Source organism: Vitis riparia, chromosome 14, assembly GCF_004353265.1.
Source record: "Vitis riparia cultivar Riparia Gloire de Montpellier isolate 1030 chromosome 14, EGFV_Vit.rip_1.0, whole genome shotgun sequence".
Classification (NCBI taxonomy): domain Eukaryota; kingdom Viridiplantae; phylum Streptophyta; class Magnoliopsida; order Vitales; family Vitaceae; genus Vitis; species Vitis riparia.
Genome location: NC_048444.1, coordinates 17,452,513 through 17,466,314, shown reverse-complemented (window position 1 = coordinate 17,466,314; position 13,802 = coordinate 17,452,513). Strand labels below are relative to the sequence as shown.

At 37.3% G+C, this 13,802-nt stretch overlaps 1 protein-coding gene across 6 annotated transcripts in view; it reads right to left on the bottom strand.

Moving 5' to 3' along the window:
• Nucleotides 1-475: 475 nt before the first annotated feature.
• Nucleotides 476-13,802, bottom strand: part of LOC117930779 (exportin-4-like) — a 90,089-nt gene continuing 76,762 nt past the window's right edge. For 3 of the 6 annotated variants that reach the window (XM_034851501.1, XM_034851502.1, XM_034851504.1), the window contains 4 exons: nt 13,582-13,655; nt 13,068-13,143; nt 12,359-12,595; nt 476-753 (listed from right to left, as the gene is read on the bottom strand). In XM_034851501.1, the coding sequence (XP_034707392.1) occupies nt 514-753; nt 12,359-12,595; nt 13,068-13,143; nt 13,582-13,655 (627 nt within the window). In that variant the 3' untranslated portion in view covers nt 476-513. Of the gene's footprint in view, nt 754-12,358; nt 12,596-13,067; nt 13,144-13,581; nt 13,656-13,802 lie in introns of those variants that run through there. The other 3 variants (XM_034851503.1, XM_034851505.1, XM_034851506.1) reach the window with 3 other exon arrangements.

Below are 13,802 nucleotides of genomic sequence, written 5' to 3'. Positions count from 1 at the left end.
ATGTGGGCATATCAAAGGCAACATATATGGAAAAACCTATAACATATGTACTTTATTGTGTGGTCTACTTGAAGTATTCCAGATATGCAGGGCATTAGATCAAAATACAATGCAGAGTGTTAAGTAAGTTCTACCTCAATTCCTATTATTTGTTAAATTTCCTTTGCAAACTTATTTTTGAGCCAAATGTGATTCTCCACCTTGTCATCTGTCACTATTAACTCACAAATTATTATGCCTTGCCTCATGCTACTATTTGCCTATCAACATTTACTATGTCGAATGCCTCATAACCAAATCATTGTCCATAGAGCATCTAATATTGCACCACATGGCTCTCCATTACATGGAAGAAAAGTGAATCCTATACAATCAACATGATGCAACACAACCCAATACTGTTCAATTTATATTCAACAATGTAACCAGTTGTCAGCCTAGAGCAACCTCCTTTCTTTGGGCTTGGGACCAGCAGTGTAAAAGTAATCTTCCAAAAGTTTCTCAATTTATACCTCAACAATAAGTAGCACAAAAGAAATATGGAAAGAAAAGCAACAGTATATCCAACTTCAAATAGCTGTGTTGAAAGAACACAAATATGGTCTCAACAGTATCAACATATACATACAAACTGCAGTATCTTTCATGCATTTTGAAAATAGATGTGGATATGTGACTCACAAATGCAACAAGGTGAGTACAAACATTCTTTCGTCGGACAAGTGAATGAAGTAGCTGGTAACAAGTAAGTGCCTGTCAAACACAAAAAGTAACGACAGACAGGGAATTAAACAATTGGAAGTTTTTGAATGATGAAATAGAGCATTTCAGAATTTTTTTAATCATAATAAAAGACAGAGTTAAGAAAGTAATAACAGTTTTAGGAACAATGTTCCATGCATTAACCCAAAGAAATATTTGAAGCTACTTGATAAAAAAGAAACTATATTGAAACAAGTAAAATAATGTTTATGTTGTCAATTGCAACTCCATTCAATTACCAAACAAGATGGTCCACTCAAGAATAGATTTAAAGACCACTACCACTAAATTCATAAAGATCCTAAAGACAAGAGAAGGCTCATCTAAGTGCTTTGACATACCTATAGCTTTCACATATATGAACTAGATTCTTATAAGACACTTGTGTGCAACAATAGCATTAAGAATAAAAACATACACCTTTGCCATGTTATGGGTCTAGTATGGCCATCAAGTACAAGTACATGTCTAAGTGTCAGACCTTTTACGTCTCAAAATCTTAGGACACTAGGATTTGATTGAAAAGGATCTCAACTATGGGCCTAGGTACTTGGGTACGACATTAATGAAAAATAGATTAACACTAAACAAAAGCATAAGAAGATAGTTTTTTTTATTTTTTTTATTTTTATCAAAAATCCAATAGATTTTTTTTTTTATTAACTAAAAATATCAAGAAGGACAAGACATCCTTCCACAATAAGATAAGTATAAGTGATCTATAATACTAAATGGTTAATTGTAGTTAAAAATATATTTATTATACCTTTCTATTTTAATAAGATGCTAAACATTATTTTGCTTTGATGTTACTACAAATTGTACACAAAAAACCTATTTATTATAGGCCTTTTATTTTAATAGGATGCTGAGAAAAGCCTTTAAAAAAAATACTACATCACATTACTAGTAAACTTTCATTAGTATAAAATTTTCAAAATTTATATTGATTTTGTAATAAAAATAGTCAAATACACTAAATGTGAACCAAATATAATTCATATTTAATGTCATATATCATGTGAAATTTTTGAATTTTTTATACTAATTATTATAATTTATCTCTAGATTTTTTAAGATATTAATTTTGATATTTATATTCAAACTTTTTATGCTACTAATTGTTATAGTTATTTTTAAATTTTATCTATTATAATTTAAAAAAATTAAGAAAGAGATAAAGCATATCATTAATTTCAAGAGTTAGAATTCAAAAATTCTATATTTTTTTATACTATCATCCAATACAACTTACAACAAAATTAAGAAAGAGATAAAGAGTGAAATAGCTATATTTAATGCAATATAAGCATAATTTAAAACAATTAAAGAAAGAGATAAAGCAATCATGAGCTAGTCATATCCGGAGTCATGTAAACATATCTGACACGAATCTCACTTGTGTCATATTGTGTTGACATGAGTATGTTGGCTAGAATTAAAATCTCTATGTCTCACAACACCTTTGTGCAAATTTTATGTTTTATGAGGTGAATATTTATATATATATATATATATATATATATATAGTTAGACATATATATATACAGTAACAACAAAAGATTAAATTTCTTATAGAAAAACTAAAGATAATGGATTAGGTAAGGTATATTGGTCAATCACACAAAAGTGACGGAAACTTTAGATTGACCAACTAAAACTACTAACAAATGGTTCCCTATTCCAAACACCTATCCACCCCCTAACTTATTACTTCGACCAAATTGAACCCATTTTGAACTCGTGAAGATAAAACAAATGTGCCCCATACAATCGAATAAGAGATGCACAATCTTCCTTTTACCCACTTCATTAGGCTCCCTCATGTTCCAAGAGATGATTCAAAGCTTCATTAGCTAAGTACCAAATGATGACAACATAATTGGAAGTCTTTGCCAACTCCCAACTCCCAACACCCATCATAATTTACTATGGACTCCAACTTGCATAACTCTTTATCCTTCTAAGAGCTGGTCCTTCTTGGCACTTGTTAGGATCATGCCATTATTATTAAGCTTACAAATGATGACAGCATAATTGGAAGTCTCTGTCAACTCCCAACACCCATCATAAATCACTAAGGACCCCAACTTGCGTAACTCTCTATCCTTCTAAGAGTTGGTCCTTCTCAGCACTTGTTAGGATCATGCCATTTGTTGGCATCTTAGATCTAAGAAACGGAAGCAATACCAATTTTTTAAAAAATTTCATCTTTAGAGTTGATATACTAACCTTTAGGTTTTGATGTTCCCAAACCTTAAATTCCATGTGTTGAAGAGTCAAATCGATATCCTTGGAAGTCTCATAGACCCATGATCTTCCGCTCGATGACTCAACCTCGTTCCTTAGCACACAAACGGTGGATAGATTGGGAGGGAGGAGGCTAGGGCTCTCTCTTCTCTCTGGATAATAGAAGACAAAAACTTATGCAAACCCTAACCCCTAAGAGTATTTATAGGGTTCCTAATTGGGCTTATGTGACTCGAGTCCACATGGGCTTGTATCACTTAATCTAGCCCAAATTGATTAATCAATCTCATAAGGTCATTTAATTAATCAATTAGCCCAATCCAAAGATGTCGTTCACATAAGTGAACTAAGAGCCAGTCCAACCATTATATACCATGCCAACAAGGTGTATGAGTTTGAATAGAGACCATTGGGATCCATAGGACAACACAAACTCCATCAAAATCCAATTCTAAAGTTGATTCAACATCCCACTATAGAGAATTAATTGCACTCTAGTACCCTATTAAATAATAACGAGACATAAAGTGCTCAAGTCCATGACCTAATATCCATTACATTTAGTCTTCCCATGAATTGGTGTTTAGAGTCTAACGAGGTGAAAGTTACCAACCTCTCAAGACTACATCTACTATCCTTAAGTTACAAATTCTCATATTGTGTAATCAATTGATATATCTTAACCCACAAAAAGCTTATGTTAAGTTCCACCTATGGAACTACTACAACCATAGTTTACATAAACACACCTCCTTAGGATCACCCAAGGGGACACCTTGTCCTAACCTAATGAATTATCATGGTATTTCTATTGAGAATATCTATTGCTACTGACTTCCATGAATAGTGACCCAATCCATAGGCAATACATGATTGCTTTAGGATCTTACCCATAGGTCGAAGCCACTGCTAACTTCGACCAATGAAACATTTTGGTGAAGTTATGACTACTTGATAGTCATACATCATGACTCAACATAGGTCCTATATAATGCCTAACCATTCACACTAGTGCACTCACCATGGGAAACCATCCCGATAGCCAAGACTAGTCATTCCTCCAATTAGGAGGTAGTGCATTATAACTTCTAATGGATTGCCTAAGTTTATGAACCAACTGTGAACAAGTCATCTACTTGCAAGGAACCTATGACTTAAATCTCTCATGCAACTCTTAATGCACTCAAGTCATGTACAATGTAAGAAATGCTAGGTGAGAATGTTTATAAAGTACAATGCATGAAATAAGGATAGGTGAAAGTGAAATTGGAATATTATTAAATAAATAATGAATTCCAAATTTATTACATCATGTTATGCATTTAAAGGCTCTATTCTAATACCATTATTATTCAACGTGTACTCCCAGGTTTACACCAAATTTCACTAAAGCAAAAAAGATCAAAGCATCCCTTAAACCTTAAGTTGTTGCTCAATTAGGTCCCAATTCAAATGTTTAATAACTTGGCAACTTTACACTATAAAAATACAAATTATACCTTAACCATATTAATTTTGAAAATCAATTGCCTCAATTCTATATTTAGTTGAATTCCAACTTTTCTGAAGTTGGGAATATAAGGATACAATTTTGAAATTTCATGGCCTTCAATAAAGGACATATTTGTTGACTGACATTGGCCAATAAAACTATGCGCAAATCAACTTAAGCATCATATAAATTGAACAAGTTTAATCAGTATGCCAACCCATGGATTAGCAATATTTTTTACAGCCTCATCTGAAATACTATTTGGTCTACCATGATTGAATAAGCAAAGACATATTACAGCAACAATAGATCCGGGGTACAATGGTCGCAAAATTAAGATACCACGAGAAAATAATAAAGCCTATACCACCCAAGATTCCTCCAAAGATGAGCCTATGCAGTAGGATTCAAAATTTCATACACACTCCTCATTCATATTAGTTTCCTTGCCGTATCAAGGTTAAGAATGTTCTACTCCTTATTGGTATGCTTTTGCATCAATAAACAGTCCATGCTTTATCATATCGTACCCTAATATAATGATAGAGGTAAAAATTTGTGAACAGTTCAGTGCTTTATTGTTTGGTATTCTAAGATAATGATGAAGCAAGAGGTATAATAGATTTGGAAAAATCATATTAACATCATGTATCCATAAGCCCAAAAATACATCTTAATACTTGCCCACTAAAGCTCAAGACTGTATCTAACTCACCCTTTTCTAAAAGATGAACACGTGCAAGAACAGCAGGAGTTACAAGAAAATTGATGCATCAAATTAACATTATGTACTCAAGCTCAAAACAACAGACTCATGCTTGCCAGCCTAAGGTTAGGACTGTACCCAACCACCTATGTGTGCATGCATGGACATGGTATGCATAATCAAAGAAGTTTGCCTTTCATGGGAAGTTAGGCCACTTCTAGCATTTAACATTAATGAGCTCATGTACATGTTAGACCAAGAAGGAAACAAGCTAAGAGTATCCATAGGATGAGAAGTGGGTCAATCAAAGTTACTTTCCCAGTTTTCATATAGGCCATTTTTTTTTTTTTTTTTTTTTTTGATAGGAAACGACAAAGAGATATATTGATAGAAAAAAGAAGTAAAAGGGAAGGATGAGAAATCCTCCCACTAAAGAAAACTAAACTACAAGAATACAAAAACAAGAAAGTACACAGTAAAACAAGCTAACACTCTAGATTAGACCAATCCTTCGGAATTACACACCGCTAACCAATCAAGTTGTAACACATTAAGGGGAGTCCCCTTAAAAACCTTGGAATAGAAAGCCCAAAGAGAAGCAAGGAAAAAAATAGAAACCCAAAGATACTCTGAATTCCTTACTTTATCCTAAAAAATCCTCACGTTTCTTTCCCGCCACACAACCCAAATTAAAGCAATGCTCGCAGCTTGCCACAAAACTATCCCCCTCTTAGATGAACTAAAACCATTAAATTTGATGGACATCATGTCAAAGATGCTCCTCGGGGGGACTCAATCCATCTTGGCTAACTGAAATTATTTGTGCCACAACCCCATTGTCAAAGAGCAATGTAGGAAAAGATGATCTGCTGATTCCCCATGCTTCATGCACCGAATACAAATATCAGGACTAAGAGCTTTGTAGGGTCTTCTCAATTGTAGCATGTCATTGGTATTTACCTTCTTGTGTGCCACTAACCAAACAAAGGACTTCACTTTGAAAGGGACTTGAGAATTCCAAACGAACTTAGAAGGAAAAACCGGAGGAGAACCAGAAAATTGAGATAAGGCTAGAAAGAAAAAATTGACTAAAAAAAGCCCTCAAGAAGATAAAGGTCAGGATCTGGCATCTGAAACCTAAGGTGATAGATGCAAACCATCAAGTGACCATATGAAGCCTTTTAAAACTTCTATATCAAAATCTGAAAGGTTACGGCGAAAATTAAAGTTCCAAGAGAAAGGACGAGTGGAACCGAGAATTGAAGAAATAAGAATATTTTTATCCAAGACTACTCTAAATAGTCTTGGATATTGGGATCCCAAAGATTGGTCCCCCCCACCACAAATCTTCCCAGAATCGAATTCTTTCCCCATTTCCTACCACAAACCGAGTAAACATGAAAAACTCTTGAAAGACTTGTGCAATAGCCTTCCAAGGACAATGATGTGACCATCTGACTAAAGTGTTAGCATCCCAACCATTAGAGTGTGATCCATAAATGCTTAAGATGACCTGATGCCATAGAGCTGAACCCTCTCTAGGGTACCTCCACAACCATTTCCCTAAGAGAGCGAGATTCCTTAGAGAAATCATCCCAAATCCCAATCCCCCTTTTGCCTTTGGATTACACACTACATCACAACTAACTAAATGATCTCTTTTACCTTCCCCAATCCCTGACCATAAAAAATCCCTTTGCAACCTCTCAATTTTTGCAGCCACTAAAGCGGGTATCTTAAACAAGGAGAGGAAGTAATAGGGCATGTGGGTGAAGCAATATTGGATAAGAGTTATCCTTCCTTCAAAAGATAAATAAGCCTTTTGCCACCCATCTAATCTTCTTGAGATTATCTCAATCATTGGATCCTAAAAGCCACAAGCCTTGGGATTCCCTCCCAAAGGAAGACCCAGATAGAGTATAGGCCAACCAGAAGCCTTGCAATCAAGCAACTCAGCCAACCTAGAAAGATGATTTTGATCAAGATTGATGCCATAAATATTACTCTTGTCAAGGTTGACCTTGAGCCCAGAAATATGCCCAAACACTAGCAAAAGACTCTTGAGAGTCTGCAGTTCTTCCTCCTTAGTGTTAGAAAAGAAAATAGTATCATCTGCGAATTGCAAATGGGACACCCTAGTTCTGTTTCTACCCACCCTGAAACCTTCCAACAAATTTCTTTCCTCTGTTCTCAATAGCATCCTGCTCAGTACATCTGCGACTAAAGTAAACAAAAAAGGAGATAAAGGGTCGCCATGTCTTAAGCCTCTAGATGCCTTAACCCACCCTTTAGCGTTTCCATTCACCAAGACTGCATAAGATACTGAGGACAAACAACCACTCATCCATTTCCTCCAACTAGAACTGAACCCCTTCTTTTCCAACACGTGATCCCAAAAATCCTAACTCACATGATCATAAGCCTTTTCAAAGTCAATTTTGAAGACGACTCCTTCCTCGCCTGATCATCTTTTCTCATCCACTATCTCATTGGTTATGAGAACCGCATCCAATATTTGTCTCCCTTGAACAAAAGCGCCTTGAGTAGAATCGATGGTTTCATGTAATACCCCTCTTAGACGCCCTGAAAGCACTTTGGCTATTATCTTGTAGAGGCTAGTGATCAAGCTAATGGGTTTAAAGTCTGAGATTTTCTTTGTCAAACTTTTTTTGGGTAACAGAACTATGAAGGAGGCATTAGTGCTTTGATTGATAATCCCGCTTCTATGAAACTCTGCAAACAGTCTCACTAAATCCTCCTTGATCACATCCCAATAATCTTGAAATAATGCAATGGTAAAGCCATCAGGCCTCGGCGCCTTATCCCTATCCAACTGAAAAATGGCCTTAGAAATCTTTTCTTCAGTGAAAGGGGAGTCCAACCTAGACGCACTCTCTTCCGATATAGGGGACTAATCTAAACCTTCAACACTCCAAGACTCTCCAGTAGGATTCGCGTAGAGCTTTTCAAAGTAAAGTAAAATCTCCTTCGTGATACTCTCAGCATTATTCAACACTAAGCCACTTTCATTCTCCAACACCTTGATAAATTTCCTATTTTGCCTGCCATTAGCCACTTTATGAAAAAACTTTGAGTTACAATCCCCTTCTTTAACCCATTTCACCCTAGCTTTTTGTCTCCAATGAATTTCTTCCCTCAAAATTAATTCCTCTAGCTCCCCTTTTCTTAAGGCTCTTTGAACTAAAAGATCAGAAGTGAGACCCCCAACTTGCTCAATGGCATCAAAGTTGGCTAAATCATTGAGGATGCTTTTTTTCCTTTCATTTAGCTCTCCAAAAGAAACCTTATTCCACTCTTTCAAATTGGCTTTAACAAATTGTAATCTCCTCATGAACTTGTGACCTTCCCACCCATTTCCTTGAAAGCCTCTCCACCAATTTCTAAAGTTCTCCTTGAAACTAGGATGTTGCAACCACATATTCTCAAACCTAAAGGTGTTGGGCCCCACTTGAAAGGGTTGGTATCCAAAACAATAGGCCAATGATCCGATGTCCTTCTCGGAAGAGCTTCTTGAAGGCCTTGGGGAAAGAGATGCCCCCACTCATTTGAGTAAAGAAAACGATCCAATCTCTTACACACGGGAGACTCTTGCATGTTTGACCAAGTGAATGATGCGTTCCATAAAGGTGGATCAAACAATTCACATTCTCTTATAAAACTATCAAAGTCCTTCATGCTTGAAGTTAAACTAGAACCACTCAATTTTTCTAAACTTCTCCTTATGACATTAAAATCACCGCCCACACACCATAACGGAAAAGATAGGCCAAAAATGTCTAAAAGCTCCACCCAAAAATCCTTCCTAAGTGATGGGCTGTTTGGGCCATAAACTGTGGATATCCAAAGAGGTCCGCATCCGTCCAAAGCAAACTTGACTGAGACCGAGAAGGATCCTATTACCACCTCCTCACGACGCAGTTTTTTAGAGTCCTAATTAATCAAAATCCCACCTGAAGTCCCGCACGCCGGAAGAGCAGTCCATTCCTTATTTCTGACCGTCCAGACACTACCCACAAATCTTCTGTCACACTTCACCTTTTTTGTTTCCTAAAATCATCACAACATCCGGATTCTCTGACTTCAAAAAATCTTTAACCACCCTTCTCTTATTCCTTGATCCCAAGCCCTTGGTATTCTAACTGATAATTTTCATGGAGAAACTCACAAACCCTAAACCACCAAACCAGTTCCAACAGGTCTCAAATACCTGTGGACCATCTGTTCTTCCTCCTGGAATAAACCTTAATATCCAGAGAACTTAAAACCTCACGCACTTTAGCCATTTTCCTAGGGGACAGGCCATTTATTTGGAACTCACCCGATGGAGAGACCACAGTATCACCCTGGCTACCTGTAACCAGGTTAGAAACCTCCTTAGGCAAGCTGAGTTTAGACTTACTGGGGTTAAAACTCTCGGACAACTGGTTTGATAAAGCAAACTGGGTCTCCTCCTCATCACGGACAGGAATGCCAACATATTTTTGATAAAAAGTGCCAACAACGTCTTTTTTAGAAAAAATTTCAAAAATTACTCGATTTTCCATAAGAGACTGAGAAAGAGAGACTGAACTAGGAAGATCTGGACCAGAGGGACTCGACAAAGGAAGTGCCAAACCACAAGAAAGGATAGAACAAGACTCGGGTGGCTGAGAAGGTGAATACAAGCATACCTCCAAGTTTTCCACTCTCGGCATTTCACAAATCCCCTCAAAGTTGAGCCCTTTACCTCTGATTTTTGGACTAGAAGGTGAATTCGTGACTGATGAACCACGAAGATCGGAACCCACTTGGCTCAAAAAACCTTCTTTGCCTTCTTCAAAATGGGGATTGCGCAAAGCCGCTTCGCCTCTTGATGACGAGGTCCCTTCCCCCGAACACCGCTTTCGATTCCTTGACGATTGACAGTGAAAGAGAGGACTCGCTCTGAATCCTCGTTCCAACTAAGATCCCGACCCAAAATCCTCTTCCAATAGACAAACATCGCTAACTGACAATGTCTTCCCGAGGAAAAGAGGCTCGCTACAACTCTGAAGTCCTTGTCGGCGATCTAAACTTGGAGGAAAAAGGGTAGTCCACAGCTTCTTTGAAACGACCTTCTCTTCCTTCTGCTCAAAGCCTCTCGTCTGAACCTCAGAAGCTTTCCCCTTTCTCACTGCAGCATCTTCTTCCCTTCGAAACAAACCCGCCTAAATAGAGGTCTTCGTTCCTCCTGTTCTTTAGCCCAACCACGACGGGCCTTTTAAATTACGGCCCACGATTGCGGCTGAAGGTGGGCTAGGGTTGGGAAGAGACTGGGTCTTTCTCTCAAAGGCCCGACCATCCTTTTCAGAGAAAGCCTCGTCCCCGCCGGCCCTAACTTCAACAGGACCTTGAGAGCGTGCAAACAGCGGGACCACCTTTGCAAAAGATCCTGCGCGTTGGAACGTTGAAGACGACAGTGCTAGCAGCGCTGGTAGCACGACATTTGGAAGCATCTCCACCCACAGCTTCACCTTCGACAAGTCTACAAGCTTCAAAGATTCCCGTGCCACCTTCGTTACCCTCCCCCACTTCTTCATAATGAATTTCAACTTATCTTCATCCCACAAGTGAAAAGGAAGACCTTTTAGTTCTAACCAGCCCCTTCTGAATTTTCCAACAACAACCATATTTTCTCTTGGCGACCATTTCCTCAAGAGAATAGACCTTCCTCTCACTAATAATCTTCCCTGCTCTTGGAACCATTCAGCACTCCTTGCAGAATCCACAAAAAAACGCCCCTTGAAAGCGGAAATAGGGGTTATAGACACCATTCCTTTCGTACCCATCATTCTCGCAATAACTTTTCTTACTTGAGCCCAATCTTGAGCTTTTTCTTTGCATTCACAAATTACAGCTCTAGCTCATTTTCCAACTAACAACAGAGCTCCATTCCTAGGTCCATCCTCTGCAACCACTTCTGCATGTGACCGACATCCTCTGTAAATGCCCTTACTCGCCTAAGCATCTTTAAACGTCTCCTTCAAAACTCTTCCAGCTTGATCAAAATAATCTTGCACTGAAGAAATCGCCTTCCTAAGGGCTTCCCACCCATTGCCTTTAACACCCTCGGGAACGACAAGGATTAATGGTTTCCTATTTGTAACAATTTTTGTAATTTTCATGAAACGCCCTCTACTATTGAAACAAATCTCCATCAAGTGAGTCCTAGTCTTGCCCCTAATCTTTCGTATAAATCCCCTGGAAGCCTACAACTCCACAGCTTTCTTCAAATGCTCCGTCAACCATTCCAACTCCTCCTTTCCAAATCCTACTGAGACAACAAACCCTCGGCTCCTTTCTGTTATTGAAATCCAAGTTCCCCCATTGGAACCTTCAAACTTTACCTGGAAAGACTTTTTCTCCACTTCAAACTTTTCAACCTTCATTGCTTCAATCGTCTCTTATGATCTTATCTATCTTATGATTCTTATCCTATGGACATACATGCTACATACTCAACAAAGACTCTCAATGAGAGCCATATACTAACCTTTTGGTCTGGTTAAATGCAGATTGATTATTTATCATCACTTGTCTTACCACCTGTCCAACACACACACACACACACACACACATATATATATATGCCATTATCAGCAACAAAACCATGTATAAACCCTATTATTAGGCGTATTTTTCATCAACCCCATGCTCAATCACAACAAAAGAAAGTAGTTATGCACACTGCATACAAGTTCAGGAAGCCATGATCCATAAACACATGGAACAAGGATATCTGTAGTTAGCAGGTAAAGTGTATGGGAACCCATTGTCATAACATACACATTATACTGCAGACAAGGAAACCATGATCCATAAACACAGGGAACAAGGATATCTATAGGTGGCAAGTTGAGTGTGTGGGAACCCCATTGTCATAACTTACACATTAAAAGTAACCTAGTATAACATATTTAATTAAGAACCAACTTGAAACATTTGCTATAGAAATTATAAGTCAAATATTTTCCAATTTATTTTTCAGAAGCCACAAGCATATGACAGTCATGACACAGGCAAGATGGAGGAAAACAGTGCAAATGTCTAATAAAATTCAAATTTCAAAAAATGAGACAATACAAGAGGTACTGTTCTATATTTTCTACCTGCAAATCCTTCTCGCCAGGATATGAAATGAGTGTCATCATGGAGATCCGAACAATAACATCAAGCACAGGTTTACCCTGATTATATTGTCCAAAAAAACTAAGCAAAGCTTTTCTGGAGTGTTGTGACCGAAGCCAGCTCTCATGATCATAACCTGAATTGCAGTTGTCTTCTCTACATTCTTCAGGCACCATTAGATATGTGGAAGACCATCTTGCAAGAAACCATATAACTGCCTGTAAGGAGCATCAAGTCCAGTAACCAAACAATATAGCTATCAAAATGGTAGGGAAAAAAAATCCAATTAAGAGAACTCACTTGCAATGTCTTTTTCTGTTTTTATCCATTATTTATATAGTTGTTTTGTGCACTAAGAAATTGTACTAAAACTATTTTTGGAAAACAAATGGAAACCAGTATCTCTACTCCATTTCTATTGCTGCAAAATTTTATCTTCACTTCTAAAATAGTGACAACCATATAATGAAACATATTGCTGGAATCCAAACATAGATGCCAGCCTTGGCGAAGCTTGGTAGAAACGTGAATGACCCAAAAACCATGACATAGAAGATACAAATTATTAAATATTTAAAAGTTCCTAAAGCATTATAATCACTTCATCACTTTTTTCGCAGCTAGCCATACCCTGCAAAGAGAGGAACCAGATATGGATCCCATACTAATTAAAGGGGTAAAGTGGAATACCTCCATAAGTCGAGGACTAAAAACTGACGTTCTCATTTCTTGATCAAGACTCTGCTCGGCAAACCTTATAATTGTACTTCAGCAAAAAGAAAGGGCATGTCAATAAAAAAAAATGAAATAAAAATAAAAGCAGAGAAAATTAGTTGTTGCAGCTCTCATTGGAGATTGTTGTGAGAAAGTCTTTCCAAACCACATAAATCAAGTGATTCTTGTGTGAGCTTGACGTTGAGATTTATTTTATTGTGATTGTATCCATTGACCACTGTTATTTTCAGAACAGTAACCATAGGTACCCTCTGAAAGAAAGGGACAAATCATTTCAGACTGGTAGTGCAGTAGTTAGGGCAGCATGATGCTTCCAATCAGTTCAAAGGCAATGGAAAATCCAGATGACAGCTCACTTAGCCACAAATCACTAGTATGATGTACTGTATATTGGCTTCGACTAGACAAAAAAGATATAATACTACTATTATTGGGTACAGGCTTAGTAAAGAAAAAGCAAGAGGTTTACCTAGAAAGTACAACAACAGGATGTTTATGTGTTTCTACAATGTCCACAAAATGGGTTTGTATAGCCATTGGAACCTGAGTATCAAATAGTTTAAGTCAAGAATAAGAATTTTAAGTCACAAAACTGATAGATTTCACATACTACAAGAGCAGAAATCCCAATCCACAGTTTACAATAATGGCACCAAACTGTAAACTAAAAAATTGATATTTAACAGAATA